General features: G+C 59.8%; 2 protein-coding genes and 1 long non-coding RNA gene across 4 annotated transcripts; 1 reads left to right on the top strand and 2 right to left on the bottom strand.

Annotated features, from left to right (window-relative positions):
- Window positions 1–281: 281 nt before the first annotated feature.
- Window positions 282–15,840, bottom strand: LOC113840668 (protein YIF1B-like). Of its 2 annotated transcripts, none has more exons than XM_072030210.1 (3): window positions 15,762–15,840; window positions 15,436–15,704; window positions 282–10,618 (listed from the first exon to the last, which is right to left on the bottom strand). In XM_072030210.1, exons 1-3 carry the CDS (start codon window positions 15,790–15,792, stop codon window positions 10,508–10,510), a joined length of 411 nt encoding a protein of 136 aa, XP_071886311.1. In that variant the 5' UTR covers window positions 15,793–15,840; the 3' UTR covers window positions 282–10,507. The 2 variants fall into 2 exon arrangements, with proteins under 2 accessions (XP_071886311.1, XP_071886312.1); XM_072030211.1 differs by lacking the exon at window positions 282–10,618 and adding an exon at window positions 13,585–13,700.
- Window positions 15,841–16,250: 410 nt separating this feature from the next.
- LOC140000341 (potassium channel subfamily K member 6-like) lies at window positions 16,251–18,456 on the top strand. Its single transcript, XM_072030195.1, has 3 exons — window positions 16,251–16,512; window positions 17,009–17,401; window positions 18,288–18,456. The coding sequence occupies exons 1-3, from the start codon at window positions 16,251–16,253 to the stop codon at window positions 18,434–18,436; spliced, it is 804 nt and encodes a 267-aa protein (XP_071886296.1). The 3' UTR covers window positions 18,437–18,456.
- A 469-nt stretch (window positions 18,457–18,925) lies between these two features.
- Window positions 18,926–21,237, bottom strand: LOC140000365 (uncharacterized). The gene is made up of 2 exons (XR_011805508.1): window positions 21,038–21,237; window positions 18,926–19,328 (listed from the first exon to the last, which is right to left on the bottom strand). It is a non-coding gene; the product is annotated as an uncharacterized lncRNA (long non-coding RNA).
- Between the last annotated feature and the right edge of the window lie 5 nt (window positions 21,238–21,242).

Here is a 21,242-nt window from a genome sequence, read left to right as displayed (position 1 = left end):
GCTGTGCTGAGGATTCCCTCTGAGAAGGACCAGCACAAAGCCTTTTCCACGTGCCTCCCTCATCTGGTTGTGGTCTCTCTGACTGTCAGCACTGGCATGTTTGCCTACCTGAAGCCCCCCTCCATCTCCTCTCCCTCCCTGGACCTGTTGGTGGCCGCTCTATTCTCGGTGGTGGCTCCAGCAGTGAACCCCTTCATCTACAGCATGAGGAACAAGGACCTCAAGAATGCCTTGTGGAAACTGATGACTTGATTTGCTTCGGAAGCAATAATTTCACAGTCTGTTTCTGCAGATTACTCAGAATATCACTTACACAGAACAACCTATATTCCCTTTTTTGTTGTTTTTGTATGTGTGAGTGTGTATTTTTAGTACTGGTATTACTTAGTTTTGTGTTTTGTTTTGTTTTGTTTGTTTTGTTTTTTTCAGGTTAGGTTGCCCAATAAAATGTCATTTTTGTCCCACTCCCAATTCTGTACGTGTGTTTAGTGTATGTACTGAGTCTCTGTCCATGTGGAATTATGGTCTCTGTGAACTTTTAACGAAATAAAACAGCCTACACTGCCTTCTTTGTCTGATGTCCTTCCTCTGAGACCTGGTCTGGCTCTGCTGGGGCAGTGCCCATTTGCAGAGGAAAAGAGTCCCATTCCAGCAGCACAGCCAGGGAGCACCAGCGCTTGGGGCATGCCAAGCTGCTCTCTTGCCTCTGCCGCCCTCTCCTGCTGGTGGGGCCAGGCCCGGCTGCTCCTGGAGCTTGGTGCCAGTGCTGTTGTGGGGCTGTGCTGGGACTGCTGGCAGGTTAATGTTTCTTGCAGAGGGAATTAGCATCTGCCAGCAGAGTCCAGGGTATTGGCCGGAGCAGCATGAGCCCATAAAACAGGTGGAGCCCGCAGAGCATGAGCCTGTGCAAGGTGAATTTAGCAGAGCTCAAGTGCTCAAGCTGCTGCCAACAGGCAGAGGAGAGCTCTGCAGCCCCACGACACGCAGTAGCCCCAGCAAAGGAGGCTGGTGACTGATTCCTTGCAGCCTTGGGCAATGACAGTGACCCCATGAGCTGGGTCTGCCTCCCAGCCTGCCCAGCATGGCCCTGCAGAGTGTCCCCGTGCCCTGGGCACCACAGCCCCCTTGCTCTGCAGAGCAGCACCGCCAGCTCGGGCTGGGGCAGGGGCTGGGAGGGCGCTTCCCAGAGTGTCTTCTAGGCCAGCTTCAGGCACACAACATCTGCATGTCAGAGTGATCTTTGCTGTGTGCAAGGAGCTGAGAGACCAACAACAGTCATGGGGCTGGAACATTGCCTGCAAGGTCCCACCTGCCCTAGCACCTCCCAGAACTGGCACGGAACTGGTTCACATGCATCAGAGGGTCTGGGAGCCCAGCAGCAGTGCCATGGGCTTGAAGGATCACAATCAGATCACTTCTACCTGGGCAGGTCCTAGGCCAAAAAGGGGGTGTTTTGTAGGTATGATATTATGAGGCGGTGGTGCCTCAGAAATTCTAAGTCCAGCAGGAAGTGAATGGCTGTTAAATGGCCTTTGAGGTGGCTTCTTGGAGAAATAGCTGGCAGCTCATCCCTTGACTCCCGGCTGGGATCTATGCCATTAGGCTCATATCTGCAAAAGTACCTGAAAGGCAAGCAGAAGGCACTTGCTGTGCCTGTAGTTTGTGAGATCCGCTCTTTCCGAGTACCTGGTAGGCCCCATAAAGGAAGAGGTCTTGGATAGGGCTTGTCATGTCAGAGGTGTCAGCTTTTGCCTGAAGTCATCCTTCAGGACTGCTTTCAGTTTTCAACACAGAGGGGGCCACTGCCTCCAAGATGCCTGGGGTAAACTGAACCATGCACGAGGGCCTGGAAAAAGTTACCCTGGCTGCATAGGAGCCATTCTATATCCAAAAGCTGGAGGCAGGAAACAAATTTTTAGCGTGGTACGGAGCTGCAGGGCACATTGTGCAGGGTGTTCCTGCAGCCTTTATGTTCTTTTCCATCCTGGCTTCGGTGCTGCGTCTGTCTTAAGAAAGGAGTAGCCAACAGAGGTAAGACAGACACTGTGAGATCATGAAAGCCATCAGAAAACTACCCCTAAGAAGATGACTGATATGGGGAGGTCAGAAGAAGCCTGGCCAGGAGAAATGTGAGATTTGGGAGAGAGAAGAGGCCAGCAGGAATCAATGATTTCTGGGAGGCTAGAAGGTTCAGGCAATGTTGATTCTGCTGTAGCACTGACTTAAAAGAGTCATGTAAAGACCTTGCCCTATTTTAACCAGCAACATTAATCCTTAAACCTAAATGCTACTGTACACACTGTCAGGAATCCACTACTCTAATGCCTGACCTCAACGCATCCCTTGAAGCCAAAATTCATCACATAGCCCCTTCCCCTTGTTTTTACTCTCTTAATCACTCTGATCCCTGACCTTAACACTAGCATTAAAATGCTCTTTTTAACCCTAGGAAACTGCCTGAGAGACCTAAACAAAACCCTAAACCACAAAGCTTGTCCATACCCTAAACACAGACCTGATACCCACATAAGAATACCAAAACATTCCCATTCAAACTTTGCTTAATCTTTAACCCAGTAAGGTGGGCCCTAGTCCCTAGTCATATACATGAACACCTAACACCCAAAACCCCTGTTCCTGTGCATTAACCTCCTCACCTTCAGCCCCTCTACTAAGCCTTAACTTTAGGCCCGTCATCCCTTGGGACAGGGCAGGAACCATGAGGTTGCTCTGCAGTCATGGCACTCAAAGCTGAATGTGAGGGGCCATGGATCTCATCAGATTGTGGGCCACAAGGAGGAGACAGGGGAGAATGCTCTGATGAGCTCAGCTCTGCCTCAGGAAGTCCTGCACCAGCAGGAGCAATGTGACTGTGGCAGTGACGGTAAGGTCACTTCTGTCCCTGCAGAAGATAGGGCAGCAGCAGGAACATGTCACAGAAAGGGACTGAGAGGTCACTTCTGTCTGTAGGTGGCAGGTCACCCTTGACTTAGAGCTGGGATCGGTACTTTTCGGCTGACATCTGCCAGTGGCCCTGGTAGGCCAGCAAAAGGCACCTGGCTGGCATGCTGACTGTGGGATCCCCTCTGCCTACATACCCAGGAGGACCCATGCAGAAAGAAGGCCCACATATGGGTTGTCCTGTCCCTTCTGCTTGAGTCCATGACTGGACAGCAGCAGGCCCATGGCTTGGAAGATGCTGGTGCGGTGACTTCTGTCTGGTTGGCTGACAGGCCGCAAGGAGCCTGATGGATTGGGATGCCTACTTTAGGAGGGGGTTCCACCCTGATGGAGCTTTCTTTTGTAGTAGAAAAGAGTAGGAGAGAAAAAACTGCCACAAAGTGCACTTTGGAATGTTGGTGCTGGCCACGAGGAGGAAGAACTGTCCCTCAGAGTGTTGTGCTGCGTTGCCAGAGGTCACCCAAAGAGCGTCTGTGATCAGAGCATGGCTTTGTGTGAGAAGGAGCAGCTGGGGAGGGTTGATGAGACACTGGTGAAATGATGGAAATGCTGGCATGAGAGCAAGGTGGTGAACAGAGACGGGTGTCTACAGTCCTCAAAGAAATAGGTGAAAGTCATCAAAGTCAACAAAGTGCTCTGCCGGGCACTGCCCAGCCCAGCCCGGCCCCTGCCCACCTCTCCCCACCACCCTGCCCTCTCTCCAGCCCAGCCCAGCCCAGCAGCCCAGGCTGGGCTGGCCCCAGGGCAATGCCCTCCACAGGCTGCTGCAGGGCTCTGGGCACGGCCACCCCAGCCCCAGCCCCTCACAAGGCACCGCAGCTGCTGGGACAAAGTGTGGTGGTTTCACTCAGGTGGGCAGCCGAGCTCCACCACAACCGCTCTCTCACTGCCCCTCTCCTCAAAGAGGAAGGGGGAGAAAATACAACACAGAGAACTCGAGGTTTGAGATGAGAAAGGTTTAATTAAATGGAAAGGGAATGGGGAGGAAAAAAAAAAAAAACGAAACAAAAGAAACAATCAGTCCGCGCGGGAGCACGGAGAGAGGGAAAAAAAAATTATTCTCTACTTCCCATCAACGAGCGGTGTTCAGCCACGTCCTGGGAAGCAGGGCCTGAGGGTCCGAGCCACGGCTGCGCTCGCGTCAGGCAGCACCCTGGGGTGTCACCAAGTGACGTCACAATGGGTGCCCACCCAGCCCAGGCGCGTGTCACAGTGGCACCCATTGTGACGTCACTTGGTGACACCCCAGGGCTCCGCCTTATAAGAGCGCAGCCGTGGCTCGGACCCTCAGTGTCGGTGCACGGCAGTGACGGACAGGGCAGGAGCACAGGGCCTTCGAGGAGTCCCCGAGCATAGCCCACGTCCCACAATGCCGCAACCGCCCGCCCAGAGGAGCCGCCGGTTTCTATCTGAGAACTCTCCCACTCCAGAGGCTGCTTCTGAAGGGGATGAGGAGGGAGGCATGCCCCCCAGGCAGCCCAGGCTGGCCTGGCAGGAGACCTGGTCTTCTAGGGGCAGCAACCGGCCAGCAGAGGACAGCTTGCTGGCAGTGGAAAGAACCCCAGTCGAGGCCTTTTTGCCATCAGAGGACAGCAGCCTGTCAGAAGACAGCTTGCTGGCAGAGGACAGCACCTCGGTAGAGGACATATTGCCGGCAGAGGACAACAGCCTGGCAGAGGACATTTTGCCGGCAGAGGCCATTGCTCAGGCAGCGGGCAGCAGCCAGGTAGAGGAGAGCCAGGACGACGTACAGTGGCTGGATCCCAGTGAGTCAGGGTCTTCGGGATGGGGTGGGGAGGGTTGGGGACACAGAGACCCCTGCCTGACTCCAGGACTCCTTCCCTGGGTAAAGCGGCGCTTGGGCTGACGGGGCCGAGCTTCCTCCGCAGCACCACAGAATGCCAGGACGCTTTGGGCTGGGGGGGACCTCGGCGATCACGATGCTTCCCCCCAGCCCAGGCTGCCCAAAGCCCACCCAGCCTGGCCGTGGGCAGTGCCAGGGAGGGGGCACCGCAGCCTGCGCCAAGGCCTCACTGCCCTGGGCGTGAAGGAGAGAAATCCCTGCCTGTCCGAAAGAAACCTGCCCTCTTTGAGGTTAAGGCCGTCACCCCTTGTCCTGTCGCTGCAGTCCATGATGAAGATCCCCCCCCAGCTTTCCTGGAGGCCCCTTTGGGCACGGGGAGGCCGCAGCGAGGTCCCCCCGCAGCCTTCTCCAGGCTCCACAAGCCCAGCTCCCTCAGCCTCTCTTCCCAGCGGAGCTGCTGCAGCCTCTGGGCATCCCCGCGGCCTCCCCACGGCCTTCTGGGGCTGGGGCCCTTCCTCTCCTCACCCCTGCATTCAGCCCCTCTCTGCAGCACTCTTTGCTTTCCTCCTTTCCAGGTAAGGCATGGAAACTGTGCAGAGACAAGGCCGTGGAATTCATCAGGGCGTATGTCAGAGGCACAGAAAAGGTAATGGCAGCCGCTTGCATCACAGCTGTGCTCCTGGCGCTGCCCTCCAGGGGTCCCACACAGCCCCAGACCCCTCAAGGCTTTGGTCCTGCTGGCCGTGGGTGTCCCCCTAATGCTCTGTTGGTGTCTTTGTGGCTGCCAGGACGACGAGGAGCAGAAGATGCTGTTCCTCAGCAAAATCTGCGATCTGTGCACATGTGTCACAGAGAGGGGTGTGCCAATGAACTTGCATGACTTCTGCTGCCAAACTAACCTGGTGGAGAACATCATGGTGAGAGGATGCGCAGCGGGTTGGGGAAGGGGCAAGGCCCCCCGGCACCAGCCCCCTGGGAGGCGAGGGCTGGGGCAGCGCTGGCTCTGCTGCTGCTGGGTGCCGGCGGCTCCAAGGTCTCATCCTGCTTGTGCTCTGCAGGCGCTGCTGGAAAAGGAGCCCGTGGACAGCTTGCGCACAGCATTCCGGCAGAAGGCCATGGAGACTGTCGCCCTCCTCAGGTGCGTGCCCAGCCCCTGGTGGCAATGTCCTGGTGGCCCTGAAGCTGGCAGGGAGGCTGCCCGTCCCTCCCAGGGATGCCTGGCCAAGGGAGGTCTGTGTCCTCCTTCATAAGCCTCAAGGCACTGCGTCCAACAGGCTCCTCTCTCTCTCTCCTTCAGCAAGACCGTGCCAACAGCACTGCATGGCAAAAGGGAGAGTCTCCTAAACATGTGCTTCAAGAGCGTCTTCTTTCTGCCTCCCGAGTCAGATGTGCCAGAGACAGGAGTGCTCTACGCCGAGGTATGTGCTGGGTGAGGTACCGGCACCCCCAGTCATGCTGAGCTGCTGCCTTGCTTCCCCGTGCTGACACAACCAGAGACCAGTGCAGGGCCGGGGCCCAGATTTGCTTTCCCAGCCTCACCCTTCCCCCTTCCCCGACCTGATCTTGTGCTGCAGGAGGTCTGCACACAGCAGCTTTTTAGCCCCAAAGCCACCCCTGAACTCCCGAGGGGCTCAGAGCCAGCTCCTGGGGGTGAGGAGGGCCAGAGAAATAATTCGATGCTCTTCTGTCCTCCCTGCAGACTATGAAAGCCATGGACACCATGCTGGAGGGCTTCGTACTCAACTGTCCCATCGCCAGTTTCAACACAGAGATGCAGAATATGTTGAAGGTTTGGCATTTGCAAAGAATTTCCAAAGAATCCTCTCAGGTCACATTTGCAGACCACTGTCAACCCAGCAACTTCTCTCCTCGCAGGCGCTGCTGGACTTTGCCCTCTCCAAAGACCCAGCTGTGTGTGAGAGAGCTGTGAGGATGATTGAGAGGCTGAGTGCTTTCATCCTCTTGTATTTTGAGGCCGAGGTAAGGCACAACGAACCCTTCACCCTTTCCTGCATCCCAGAGCATCCTGCCACTCAGGGGTGCCTGTGAGGCAAGCCTCGATGCACGTGAGTGCCTCAGAACCGTGAATCGAGGGTCTTCGTCCCTCCTTCGCCCCTGCTCTTCCCTTCCCAGGCCGTGCTCTCTCAGGGACCGGCTCTGCCTCCACTAAGCCCTTTGTCTCTCCTCCCTTCCTCACCCAGATCACAGATGACTATGAAAACTATAGCGATGATGAGCCCACAGAGCTCTACATCCCCATCCTGGGACAGCTGCTGGGCATCCTCTTCATTTTCACCGGTGACAAAGATTCCATCAGATTCACAGCTTTAGAAACTCTTTCTCACATATACAACATCATCAGAAAAGGAAGAGGTAAGAAGGTGTGGTGGACAGCGTCCGTCTGCACAAAAACATCTACTGATATGTCTACTTGTTTTCCCCGAGTTTAGTGGGGACTGTTAGTGTTAGGTTAGAGGTTGGACTCGATGATCTTGAGGTCTCTTCCAACCTAGAAATTCTGTGATTCTGTGAGTATTGTGAAGGATTGTTTTTGTGCTTGGTGGAGGCTGCCCACGGAATTCTGCCAGGTTCCCTGGCCTCCTCTGCTCCTCACAGCAGCTTCCCGCAGCATTCTGGCTATCGTTTTCCGCAGAAGCTAGACGTTCACCTGCCGTCCAGGAGCAGTTCTCTGCTGCTGTGCTTCCCAACCCTCCCCAGATCACCTACCACGCTGTTTTGTGGTGTCCCCCAGTCTAAGCCATCGATCGATGAGCACTTCCCAAACCGCATCTTCCCCGAGGAGTGAACAGCAGAGCCAGCCGTGCATCACCAGGGATGGTGACGCCCTCCAGAATGCTCCCTGACTGTTTGCTCCCTGCCGTCTTAAAGGCAGGTGTCAGGGGGCTTCCTGCACATCCTGACCCCGAGCAGAAGGGGGTCTGTGACACGCTGCTACCCCCACGGCACCCAACGCCATTGCTTCTCCTCCTTCTGCATCATCCCTGAGGTCCCTCTTGCTCCCAGCACTCCTCACCTTGTGCTTTACATCCCTGCCCACCACTCTCCTCGCCGGGGGTCTGAGCCTCCCTCCTCAGCCATTCCTAGTGAAAGTGCTTTTCACCATTTGGCAAGCTTGTTGGCAAAGATGCTCTTCCCTACTGACTCTTCGCTGTTTCCCCCTGTTTAGAATGCATATTGAGAGAGGACATGGTAAATTATGCAGAGAGACACAAGAAATTGGAGTATGCAAAACTTCCATTTTCTATACCATCAACTCCGTGTGAAATTGCCAAGGTAATGAGCTCTGGCCTTGCTGGGGATCTTGTCCGCAGCATCAGCAGGCATCTCGTGTGAGCAAAGGGGTCCAGAACCGGTGGGGCTGGCACGGCCTCACTCGCCCTGCTGAGAGGGTTCCTCTTGTCCCCAGGCTGGGGCTATGCGAAGGCTGCTCCCCTGTGTCCCGGCAGCAGCTCCAGCCCTCCTGGCCACCAGCAAGCCCTGGTTACCTGCAGGGCCAGCACTCTGGCCCCATATGCCCCATCCTCACCCCTTCCCCCGAGGGCCCTCTCTCCAGAGCTGCCCTTGCTGCTCAGCTAAGCAGCACCCTTGGGACACTCAGTGAGGCATGTCTTCGCTCCTCCTTCTTCCCACAGCGGTTTGGAGGACATCTCTTCCCTGCTGAGAGGCTGGACATCATCCTCACAGCCCTGGAAGCTTTACAAGACTCCAGCATCCATGACAAGCAGGGGGCCTGCAGCGTGCTGGACGCAGCCTTGGAGGACCCTGACTACTGGCTGACAGATGTAAGTGGCCTGTGGCCATGGCCCTGCCCTTGAGCTCTTCCAGGCGTGGTTCCTCTCTCCTTCCCTGCCTCCCTCCCTGCCTCCCTCGCACATCGGGGTCTCTTGGGCTCCAGAAGCCACCTGAAGCCAGCAGAGAGCAATGGAAGGGGCCAAAGTTTGAGTGGCAGCTGTGGCAATGGCTGCGGTCTGCTGGCAACACCATTCCCACTTTGTCCCCCAAGGTGCCAAAGATCATGGAATGCATCAGGAGAAACCTGGGCAGCATCCACACGGCATCGGCGCGGCAGTGCCTGGACTCCCTGCTTCTCCAGATGACCAACATGATGCCCAGGGACGAAGCCAAGAACTTGCTGCGGTTCTCTCCGCCACGTGACAGGTCCTGGCCTTAACATCCTTGAGGGCTTGTTCCGCGTCGGGAGATGCACCTGGAGACTCTCTGCTTGCCACACCAATGGCAAAGAGCAGGACATCCCCAAGGAGCACAGCCCTCCTTCCCACCAATGTGTTCCAGCCCTACTGGGCCAGCCAGGGCTGCAGCAGCCCAGCTGTCCAAGGCAGCCCAGAGTCCCCCTGCCCCCAGGGAACACCAGCTCAGCCCCCTCCTGCCTGCCCAGGCTGGGCCCTCAGTGTTCCCCAAGTCACAGGGGCTGCAGGACAGCCTGGGTCCTCTGGGGCTGGCCCAGTTTGTGGCCCTGCGGCTGAGGCAGCCTCACTGACAGAGTATTCTGGGCTTGCAGCACTGACCTGGCCATGTGGGAGGTGATCCTGGCCATGCCGAGGACCTTGGAGAATGTTTTAAACATCGTGTTGCAAGGCATCCCGCTGTGCCAGTGGTGCAAGGAAGTCACCGAAGACACGTGCATCCGTCGCTTGGCTGTGAGTTCCCAGATGAAACCTTGCTCCCAGCAGGGCTACGTGTGCCCCTTCAGGCACACAGGCACAGCCCTGTGCCCATCTACCCCCAAACTGCCAGCTCCCGCAGGACGTACGGACACATGGTCCCTGGGGCCGGCAAGCCCCCGTAGCTCCCCGCGCCTGGTGCCTCTTTGGTGCCAGCTGGCGCTGCCCCATCCCTGCCCAAAGGTGGGAGAAGAGGCTGCAGGGAGCCCTGCAGGCCCTGCCAGGCTCTCACTGCTCTTTCTTGCAGTTGCTGGCCCATAATTACACTCATGAGTTTGGTAACCCAGTGCACCTCCTGAGCTACCTGAGGCACCCAAGACCAGAGATGCGCTTGATGGTTCTGAAAGGGCTCTGCACCGTGTCAGAGAGCCCTAAGAAGGTGAGCGGGCCATCGTCAAGCAAAGCCATGTTGGCAGCCTGGGGCTTTGCTCTTCTTCCCTCCCGTCCCTCCCCGCTGCCAGGAAGCAAGGCAGGAGGCTGGTGCTCAGGAACCAGAGCCCTTTGCCCAGGGTGGTCTCTCACTGCCTCACGGAAGGGAAATGGTGTCTTTCCTACAGGCAAGGGAAATTCAGGTCGTGCTGTCAGACATTGTGGAGGCTCTGCAGGACACCAACACAGACGTGGTGCTGAAGGCCCTGCTTGTGCTGAGAAACGTGATGGCTCATGTGGAGAGGAGGGAGGCCAGTGGCCCGGCTCTGCAGCTGGCTGAGAAGCTCCTGCCACTCTTTGACCACGTAAGTGTGCTGCGGGAGCCCGAGCCCTCAGCTGGGCCCCCTGTAACGAGGGCTGCCCTTCAGCCCGGCCCTGTGGGCAGCACTCAGGCAGGGCCTTCCCAGTCTCCTCGTCAGCCCAGGCGCTGGGGAGCTCTGCTTGGGCATGGCTGGTGCGGCTGGTGGCGAAAGTGGGGTGGCTGGCGGGCAGCCTGCGATGGCAACCGATTGCGTTGCCCTTCACGGGCACCAGGCCTTGCAGCTGCCCCTGAGCAGCTCCTCTGGGAAGGATCCAGCGCTGAAGCATCTCACAGTGCTGGGAGCTCCCTTCACATCAGCCACGCTAATGCTGAAATTCCTCCTGTCCTCCTCCCTGCCAGGCGTCCAGCCAGGTGCAGGAGCACTCCATCTGCCTCTTCCAAGCCGTGGTGGAGGCTGTGCTGCGGCAAAGGAAGAAGGAAATGAAGAGGACGGTGCACAGGAGCCTTCTCCCACTCTACTTTCACATGAGAGACCAGAGTGAGAGCATAGCAAAGGTACAGATCTCAGAGCTGAGCAGTTATGTGGGCAAGGGTGTGCTGATGCCACAGGGTTGCTCTGGGGGATCACAGAATTTCTAGGTTGGAAGAGACCTCAAGTTCATCGAGTCCAGCCTCTGATCTCTTGCTGTGGTCTCTGGGATCTCTCTCATTGTGAGCTGCCTCCGATGGTGGCTGTCCCGTGGCCTTGCCTTGGCCACTGAACCCAGTGCACGCTACCCCTCACCACAGCCTCCCATAACGCGCTGGGAAAGGCTCGCAGCCCTGCCAAGAGGAGGGGACAGAGGGTCTCCTTCCCAAGGCTGTGCTGCTACCTCCCAACCTCTGCTGCTCCGCAGGCCTCTGGGAAAGCTCTCGCCGTGGCTGCAGAGTTTCTGCGACGCAAGGAGCTGAAGCGCTTGGCCCAGACAGAACAGACGTGGAGGATCGGGGAGTGCTTGGTAAGGACCCAACTTGGTTTGCCCCAGCTGGGCAAACGCGCCCGGCCAGAGCCCGCTGCCTGCAGCCGCATCCTCGCTCCCTTCCTGCCAGCACAGAGCCCCAGGGGGCTCTTCTGCAGGCCCCTCTGCCCTCCCTGCCCCCAGGATGATGGAGGAGACCCTGGAGAGGGTGTGCAAGCCCCGTGACCCTGCGTTCTCTCTCTCTCCAGCTGCAGCAGGACAGAGGCAGAGTAGAAGAATACCTGCAGCAGAGCCAGCCCTACCTGCAGGACACTCAGACCAACTTGCGACTTGAGGCCGTCAGATTCATTGGTGAGCCCAGCCCCTGGGTCCCTCTTGGGGCAGCCTTTGGCAGCCCCAGGCACTGCCCTGGCAGTGAGGCACAGCCCTGTTGCCCCCAGAGCCCCCCGACTGGGCCCTTGCTCCAGGGTGCAGGAGGGGGCACAGCCTGGCTGGCCAGGCCAGGGGCTGCGCTGCTGGGAGCGTGCTGGGGAGCGGGGCTCTGATGGGGTCTCTGTGTCTAGGTCTTGCTGCGCGCTACTGCGAGGACCAGAGCGAGGAGAAGCTGGATGAAATCCTCAGAGGTGAGTGAGGGCAGTGGGGGGTGTGCTGGGGCTGGGGGGACAGCGGCAGAGGCCCCCGTGCCTTGCCCTGCTCCAGGGAAGTGCTTCGGGGCGGAGGAGCAATGCAGCCATAGGAACGAGGGAGAGGAGACGGGGTAGCCTGTGGTGTCAGGGAATGGCCTCCCAGCCTGGAGCTGGGCAGTGCCGCTGAAAGGGTTGAGTGTCCCTGAGGAAGAGTCAGGGGAAAGGGCAGTAAGGCTGACAGAAGGTGGGAGCCTGTTGTAGAGCACGCAACCAGGACGAAGAGGGAGATGAGACAGCCTACAAGCAGCTAGGAGCAGGGTCACGATCGCTAGCCCTTGCTCTCATGGGGAAGCACAATAGCAAGAGGAAAGAGTCCAGGAGATTCCTGGAGTGTGTGAATCCTCCCAAGGGATGGAGGCAGGTGGTGAGGGAACCAGCTTGTGAAGGTGCCCCACTTGACCTGTGGTGCGCAGGTGGGGAAGGACTGGTGGCTGCATTTGGGACATTGCTGAGCAGCAGCTTTCAACGGATTCCTTTGTCCCTCCTGCTCCTCCTGGCCTGGGGAAGAGTCGAGTGGGGCTGGCATGCTCTGCAGGGGATGCCTGGGGATCTCTGCAAGGAGTGGGTTTTCATCTCTGCTCTTCTTTCTTTTGCAGTCCTCCAGCCTTCAGAGAACGACCCGGAACCCATGGTCTGTTCCCTGGCATTTCAAACCATCCTGATCCTGATGTCAAGGCATAAGGCAATGTCAGGACGGAGATTTCCACTGCCGTGTTGCCGCTAGCCCCGCAGCAGTCCTCAAAAGAGCAATATATATTTTAATAGAACTAGGTTGTTGTCTCGTTATTCCAGCAGCTCCTTCACAGTGACTCGGTGCCATGACGCTGAGCTAACTTGGAGGCCACCAAGGACCCTGAGAAGTTCCCTCTGTTCCCCTGAGAAGGCAACTTCCTTGTGAGGGGAACAGAGGGCCCTATTTGTTAGCCTGACCCTACCCGTAGGGAAGTCTGCTGCCTCCCTGGGGCTAGGGTCATGGACGTTGCCAGAAAGCTTCCCAACCTGGTTTTCCCCTCTGATTACTATCGTCTTTTGATAGTCCAGGCCGGCAGTGATAATACTGAAGATAGAAGCCTGAAGACTATCAAGCGGGACTTTAGGGGACTGGGACGGGTAGTGGATGGAGTGGGAGTTCAGGTGGTGTTTTTGTCCACCCCTACAGTGGCAGGGAGGGGTACAGAGAGGACTCACGACTCACTGGGATCCAGCAACTGCAACTCCTTCTTGCTGTCCTCTGTCAAACCTCTGTTCTCTACCACTAAGCTGTCCTCTGCTGGTCTCCTGTCCTCTGCCAGGCTGCTGTCCTCTACCGGGCTGCTGCCCTTTGACAGCAAGCTGTCCTCTGCTGGGCTTCTGTCCTCTGCCGGCAAAATGTCCTCTACCGGGGTGCTGTCCTCTGCCAGCAAGCTGTCCTCTGCTGGCCGGTTGCTGCCCTCAGAAGACCAGGTCTCCTGCCAGGCCAGCCTGGGCTGCCTGGGGGGCATGCCTCCCTCCTCATCAGATTCAGAAGGAGCCTCTGGAGTGGGAGAGTTCTCAAATAGAAAACGGAGGCTCCTTCGGGCAGGCGTGGGCTATGCTCGGGGACTCCTCGAAGGCCCAGTGCTCCTGCCCTGTCCGTCACTGCCGTGCACCGACGCTGAGGGTCCGAGCCACAGCTGCAGTCATATAAGGCGGACCCCTGGGGTGTCACCAAGGGAGGTCACCAAGGGTCCCATGTGACACGTGCCTGGGCTGGATGGGCCCCACCGGGCGCTGTAAGTTCGTGGGCGACACCAAGCTGGGCAAGGGGATCTGGACAGGCTGGATCAACGGGCCGCATCCAGCTGCGTGGCATTCAAGGCCAAATGCTGGGTTCCACACTTGGAATCATACAATATCCTGAGTTGGAAGGGGGCAGACCTGAAGGGATGAAAGACACGGTCTCCCGATGCCTCTTGAGCAGAAGGCCTTTATTGCCATTTTTCTCTGCTACATATACTTTCCCCGTAACCACATGCGCTGTCCACGCGCCCGAATCAGTCATACAATTCATTAGAGACCCTCAGCCACGCGCCTCAAGCCAGCCAGCAATTGACCACTGCGCAAAGCTCATCTTTAATGCTGTAGCCAAGTTAATTTATCTCCACCTTGTTCAAGTTTTTGTTACTAATGCCTAGTAAAAAAAGGGGCTTTAGGGCTTTGGGGCGACTACTTAAAGGATCAGGGGCACAGGTTGTGTTTGCCTCTGTCCTTCCGATAGGGGGGATCGATGCTGACTGTTGCAGGAAGCACGGCCGAAAGCACGACAGACACCAGTAGAGTCAGATCATGCTCCATTTTATTGCCCGAATAGCCTAACTTTTATAGAGAACTTAACAGGGGTGGACAGTGTTTCACACAAGGTTATTGGTCAAAAGCACTCAGACAAACAACTGCAAGAAAACAACCCCACTTGCAAGAAAACAACCTCCTTGTGATTAGCAGTCACATAGACCTTGTCCTTGAAGCCAGCTACTGGTAACGATATTTTTCTGAGTTCCTCAATTGGGCGATGTGGGAACACTGTCATGGGAACTTCTCATAGTTGCCCTGGTAGCTTGGTTTGCTCAGCTACAGCAAGCCATGGGATTTTTGCTGTTTCAAGAAATCCCTCAACAGCTGACAAGCAGACTCATCACATTAACACGTAGCTTCGGGACTGGTGCAACTGGTAGAACTTTGGGCTTGCTGATCATGGGAGGGTCTATGTGACACTGGCCTGCTACCACCAGATGAGATGCGCCTCCCTGTAGTGGTTTTACCTGGCAAGGTTTTGGTAGCACGGGGCCATAGGAGTGGCTTTTGTGAGAAGGATCTGGAAGCTGCCCCATGTTTGCTAAGGGCCCCTCTGCTGACCAGAGCTGAGCCAATAAGTCACAGAATCACAGAATCACAGAATTTCTAGGTTGGAAGAGACCTCAAGATCATCGAGTCCAACCTCTGACCTAACGCCAACAGTCCCCACTAAACCATATCCCTAAGCTCTACATCTAAACGTCTTTTAAAGACTTCCAGGGATGGTGACTCCACCACTTCCCTGGGCAGCCTGTTCCAGTGCCTAACAACCCTTTCGGTAAAGAAGTTCTTCCTAAGATCCAACCTAAAACTCCCCTGGCGCAACTTTAGCCCATTCCTCCTCATCCTGTCATCAGGCACGTGGGAGAACAGGCCAACCCCCACCTCACTACAGCCTCCTTTAAGGTATCTGTAGAGAGCGATAAGGTCGCCCCTGAGCCTCCTCTTCTCCAGGCTGAACAAGCCCAGCTCCCTCAGCCGCTCCTCGTAGGACTTGTTCTCCAGGCCCCTCACCAGCTTCGTCGCCCTTCTCTGGACCTGCTCAAGCACCTCCATGTCCTTCTTGTAGCGAGGGACCCAAAACTGAACACAGTACTCGAGGTGCGGCCTCACCAGAGCCGAGTACAGCCCCCCGTAGCCACCCATAGCCCCCCGTAGCCCCCAATAGCCCCCCATAGCACCCTAGAGCCCCCTATAGCCCCCCTAGCCCCATATAGCCCCCTGTAGCCCCCCGCAGCCCCCTATAGCCCCCCACAGCCCCCCGCCGCCCCCCCCCACCCCCCCCAATTCTCCCCCCACCCCCCCTTATCCCGCTCCTCACGTTCCGGTCCACGATGTCCCGGCCCTGGCTGGCCAAGCTGCTGCCGTAGGCGGCGGCCAGGCTGGACACGGGCTCGGCCAGGAAGGCGGCGGCGGGGGGGGGCAGGCGGGATGCGGAGGACGCCGGGGGGGCCGCCGGGGGGGCCCCGTAGGCCCGGGCCGGGCCGTGGGGGGGGGAGGGGGGGGCGGCCCCGCCGCTGGTGTCGTCGAAGAGCGGCCGCGGCTCCGCCATCCGCGGAGGGGCCGGGCCCGGGCCGCGGCGCTTGGGGGCTGCGGGGAGAGGAGAGGGGGGGTCGGGGGAGGGGGGGGGCGCCGGGGGGTCCGCACCGAGCCCCGCCGCCGCTCCCGGGGGCTCCATGGCGCTTCCGCTTCCGGTCACGTGAGGAGCGCGGGAGGAAGCTGTTGGCGGAGCGGCGGGGCGGGGCCGGAAGTGGCGGTTGCCATGGGGACGGGCGCGCGGGGCCGTGACGTCAGCAAGGGTGTGATGTCAGCAAGGCCACCGTGCCACCAAGGTGATGACGTCACCAAGGCCACCACGTCACCAAAGCCATGATGGCAACCAAAGCCATGACGTCACCAAGGCCACCATGTCCCCAGGGCCACCACGTCCCCATAGCCCCCATGGCCCCATAGCCCCCACGGCCCCATATCCACCATGTCCCCAGCGCCATCTTATCCCCAAGGCCACCACGTCCCCAAGGCCGCACGGTGGCCGTGGTGGCCCTAGGGCTGTCCCTGAGGTGTCGTGGCCATTTCCTGGCCACAGCGGCCATCTTGTCCCCAAGGCCACCATGTCCCCATGGCCACCACATCCCCATGGCCACCATGTCTCCGTGGCCACCATGTCCCCAGGATGACCATGTCCCCATATCCACCATGTCCCCATGGCCACCACGTCCCCAAGGCCACACGGTGGCCCAGGGGGGGCTGCTGCTGCTGGGCACCCTGGGGCTCTGGGTGCTGGAGGGGGGGGCGCGGACCCTCGGGACCCCCCCCGGGACCCTCAACGCCTCCGGGACCCCGCGGTGGGACCTGGCCTCCGCCTTCTTCTTCTCCACCACCCTGCTCACCACTGTGGGTAAGGAGCCCCCCCGCCCCCAAATCGGGACCCCCCCTCCGAATTGGGACCCTCCTAAAGAACCCCATGGGCACCAGGACCCCCCCAAGGGCATTGAGACCCCCGGGACCCCCATGAACCCCAGGACCCCCATGAGCACCAATTCCCCCAGGACGCCTCTGAGCACCAGGCCCCCCCGGGACCCCCCCAAGAACACCGGGACCCCCATGAACACCAGGACCCCCGTGGGCACCAGGACCCTCCATGGCCCCCCATAGGCACCGAGCCCCCTGAGAACCTCAGGACCCCCATGGGTTTTGGGACCCCCTTTAGCACTGGGACCCCCAGGCCCCCCCCCAGCCCCACCAGGACCCCCCCAGCCCACAGAGCCCCCCAGTTCGCCCAGGACCCCCATCACCACCAAGCCCCCAACCTCCCCCCACCACCCCCAGGGGTCCCCCCTCCCCTTTCACTTACCGGGGGGGGTCCCCCCCCTAAATTTCCCTCCCCCCCCCAGGCTACGGCCCCGTGGCCCCCCTGTCCCCGGGGGGCAAAGCCTTCTGCTTGGCCTACGCGGCGCTGGGCGTCCCCTTCACGGTGTTGACGTTGGCGGTGGTGGCCCGGTGGCTTTCGGTGCCGGTCACCCGGTGGCCCCGGCGCTACCTGAGGACGCGGTGGGGTTGGAGCCCCCGGGGGGCCGCCGGGCTCCATTTGGGGCTGCTGGCAGGGGCGGTGGCGGGGGGCTTCGTGCTGCTGCCTGCCGCCGCCCTGTGGGCCCTGGGGGGCTCCGGGAGCTTCTTGGACGCCGTCTTCTTCTGCGGCATGGCCGTCACCACCGTGGGGCTGGGGGACGCGGCGGGGGCACCGGAGGGGCAGCCCCCGCGCCACCTCTACCGGGTGGCCTTGGCCGGTGAGCGGGGGCGGGGGGTTGGGGGGGGGCGTTGGGGTGGGGGGCATTGGGGTTTGGGGATCTGGGGTTGGGGTTATGTGGGGGTTGGGGCTATGTGTTTGGGGTCTTCTTGGTGGGGGGGGTCTTCATTGGGGTGGGGTCTTTATGGTGGTGGGGTCTTCATGGTTGGGGTCTTCATGGTTGGTGTCTCCATGGTTGGGGTTTAGGTGGTTGGGGTCCTCATGGTTGGGGTCTTCATGGTGGTTGGATCTTCGTGGTTGGGGGTCTTCATGGTTGGGTTCTCCATGGTGGTTGGGGTCTTCATGGTTGGGGTCTTTATGGTTGGGGTCTTCATGGTTGGGGTCTTCATGGTTGGGGTCTCCATGGTTGGGGTTTAGATGGTTGGGGTCTTCATGGTTGGGATCTTCGTGGTTGGGGTCTTCGTGGTTGGGGTCTCCATTGGGGTGGTGTCTTTATGGTGGTTGGGTCTCCATGGTTGGGGTCTCCATGGTGGTTGGGTCTCCACTGGGGCGCGGTCTCCATTGGGGTGGGGTCTTCATGGTTGGGGTCTTCGTGGTTGGGGTCTTCGTGGTTGGGGGACTTCATGGTTGGGGTCTCTATGGTGGTTGGGTTCTCCATGGTTGGGGTCTCCGTGGTTGGGGTCTCCATTGGGGTGGGGTCTTTATGGTGGTGTCTTTATGGTGGTTGGGGTCTTCATGGTTGGGGTCTCCATGGTGGTTGGGTCTCCATTGGGGTGGGGTCTTCATGGTGGCGGGGTCTTCATGGATGGGGTCACCATGGCGGATTGGGTCTTCATTGGGGGGGGGTCTCCATGGGGATCTCTCCATGGGGTGGGGGTCTCCACGGGGGGGTGGGGGTCTCTGACCGCTGTGTCCCCCCCCCCCAGCCTACCTGCTGCTGGGGGTGACGGCGGCGCTGCTGCTGCTGGCGGCCTTCCAGCAGCTGCTGGAGCTGCACGGGGTCAGCGCCGCGCTGCGCCCCCCCCCGGACCCCCCCGAGGAGGACGGGGGGCTGCTGGACGAGGGGGGGCAATAAACGGGGGGCTCGAAGCGCGACGGGCTCGCTGTGGTCACTGGGGGGGGTTGGGGGTCCCAGACGCATGGGGGGGGGGGTCCCAGACACATGGGGGGGGTCCCAGACACATGGGGGGGGTCCCAGGTCCAATAGGGGGGTTCCCGGTCCCATTGGGGGGTCACAGACCCATGGGGGGGGGGGTCACAGCACCATTGGGGTGGGGATCCTGATCCCATTGGGGGGGGTCCCCAAACCCATGGAGGGGTCCCAGACACATGGGGGGCTCCCAGTCCCATTGGGGGGGGCAGACACATTGAGGGGGGGAGCAGATACATGGGGGGGGTCCCAGTCCCACTGGGGGGGGTCCCAAACCCATAGAGGGGTCCCAGTCCCAAGTAGAGGGGTCCAGACTCATGAGGGGGGGGTCCCATTTGGGGTCCCAGTCCCTGTGACACCACAGCCCCCCCCCCACCCGACCCTATTAGGATGAAAGATCTCCCCCCCCCCAGCTCATTTTATAGAAAACCTTTATTCTGTAAAAATTGGGGGGGAAGTGAGGGGGGGCTCACATGGACGGGGGGGGAGGGAGCGGGGGGCCGGGCACCCCCATGGGCACCCCCAGGAGCCCCCCCCCCCCCTCACCCCACAGCGGGCGGGGGGGGGATGCCGGACGGTGCCCCCCAGTGTCTCTCCATCCCCCCCCCCCCCCAGCTCCGATATATACAGACAATAAATACAGGGCCCCCCCCCCGGGATGGGGAGGGGGGGGCTCAGGCCGGGGGGCGCGCGGGGACGCAGCGGGGGGGTCCCTGCGCCGGGACAGAGCCGGGGGGGCAGAGGCAGCGGAAGGAGCCGGGGGTGTTGAGGCAGCGCCCCCCCCGGCACAGGGCGGCCTCCGAGCACTCGTCGAGGTCTGCGGGGAAAAGGGGGGGGGTCAGGGGGGGTCGGGGAGGGGGATTAAGGGGGGTTGGGGGGGATTTGGGGTGGGATTGGGGTGGGATTGGGGGGTTTGGGGGGGATTGGGGGAGATTGGGGGGGGAATGGGGTGGGATTTGGGGTGGGATTGGGGGGGGTTGGGGGGGATTGGGGTGGGATTTGGGGTGGGATTGGGGGGGGTTGGGGGGGATTGGGGTGGGATTGGGATTGGGGGGGATTGGGGTGGGATTGAGGGGGATTGGGATGGGATTGGGATGGGATTGGGGTGGGATTGGGGTGGGGTGGAATTGGGATTGTGTGGGTTTTGGGGTGGGATTGAGGGGGATGGGGATGGGATTGGGGTGGGATTTGGGGGGGATTGGGATTGTGGGGGATTGGGATGGGATTGGGGTGGGATTGGGATTGGGGGGGATTTGGGGGGGGATTGGGGTAGGATTGGGGAGGATTTGGGGGGGGTTTGAGGGGGGATTGGGGTGGGATTGGGGTTGGATTGGGATTGGGTAGGATTTGGGGTGGGATTGGGGTTGGGATTGGATTTGGGGTTAGACTGGGGTGGGGAGGGGTTGCGGATGGGATTGAGGTGAGATTTGGGATGGGATTGGGGTGGGATTAGGATGGGTTTGTGTTGGGATGGGAAGGGATTTGGGGTGGGACTGAGATTGGTTGGGATTTGGGGCGGGATTGGGATTTAGTTGGGATTTGGGGTGGGATTGGGATTGGATTTGGGGTCGGACTGGGGTGGGAAGGGGTTGCAGATGGGATTGGGGGGGGTGGGGATGGGATTGGGGTGGGATTGGGATTGGGGGTATGGAATGGGCATGGGATCGGGATTTGGGGTAGGATTGGGGTAGGATTGGGGTAGGATTTGGGGTTGGATTAGGGTGGGATTGGGGGTTGGATTAAAGTGGGATTGGGGATGGGATGGGGTGGGATTTGGGCTGGGACTGGGGTTTGGGATGGGATGGGATTGGGATGGGAACAGGCTGGGATTATGCCGGGATCAGGCCGGAATCAGGCCGGAATCAGGCCGGGATTAGGCCAGGATTAGGCTGGGATCAGGCCGGGATCAGGCCGGGATTAGGCCTGGATTATGCCAGATTAGGCCGGGACTAGGCCGGGATTATGAAGGAATTAGGACGGGATCAGGCCGGGATTATTCCGGGATCAGGCCGGGATTAGGCCGGATTAGGCCGGGATTATGCCGGGACTAGGCCGGATTAGGCCGGGATTAGGCCGGATTAGGCTGGGATTAGGCCGGATTAGGCCGTATTATGCCGGGATTATGCCGGGACTAGGACGGATTAGGCCGGATCAGGCCGGGATTATGCCGGGACTAGGCCGGATTAGGCCGGATTAGGCCGGGACTAGGCCGGATTAGGCCGGATTATGCCGGGATTATGCCGGGACTAGGCCGGATTAGGCCGGATTAGGCCGGGATTATGCCGGGATTATGCCGGGATCAGGCCGGGATTATGCCGGGACTAGGCCGGATTAGGCCGGATTAGGCCGGGACTAGGCCGGACTAGGCCGTATTATGCCGGGATTATGCCGGGACTAGGCCGGATTAGGCCGGATTAGGCCGGGATTATGCCGGAATCAGGCCGGGATTATGCCGGGACTAGGCCGGGACTAGGCCGGATTAGGCCGGATTAGGCCGGATTAGGCCGGGATTAGGCCGTGTCTCACCCACGCAGGCCACGCGTGCCGCGTCCAGCCGGTAGCCGGGGTCGCAGGCGCAGGTGAAGCCCTGGGGCACCCGCACGCAGTGCCCATGCTCGCAGCCGCTCAGCACCCCGCACAGCTCCGGCGGCAGCGCCTCGTCCCGGGGGTCTGCGGGGGGGGGTCCCCGTCAGCCCCCTCCCCATAAAAAAAACAAAATCCCCCCCCAAAA

This window comes from Anas platyrhynchos, chromosome 33 (assembly GCF_047663525.1).
Source record: "Anas platyrhynchos isolate ZD024472 breed Pekin duck chromosome 33, IASCAAS_PekinDuck_T2T, whole genome shotgun sequence".
NCBI classification, from domain to species: Eukaryota; Metazoa; Chordata; class Aves; order Anseriformes; family Anatidae; genus Anas; species Anas platyrhynchos.
Note: the sequence above shows the minus strand (reverse complement) of the source record. Positions and strands in the feature narration are given on the sequence as shown.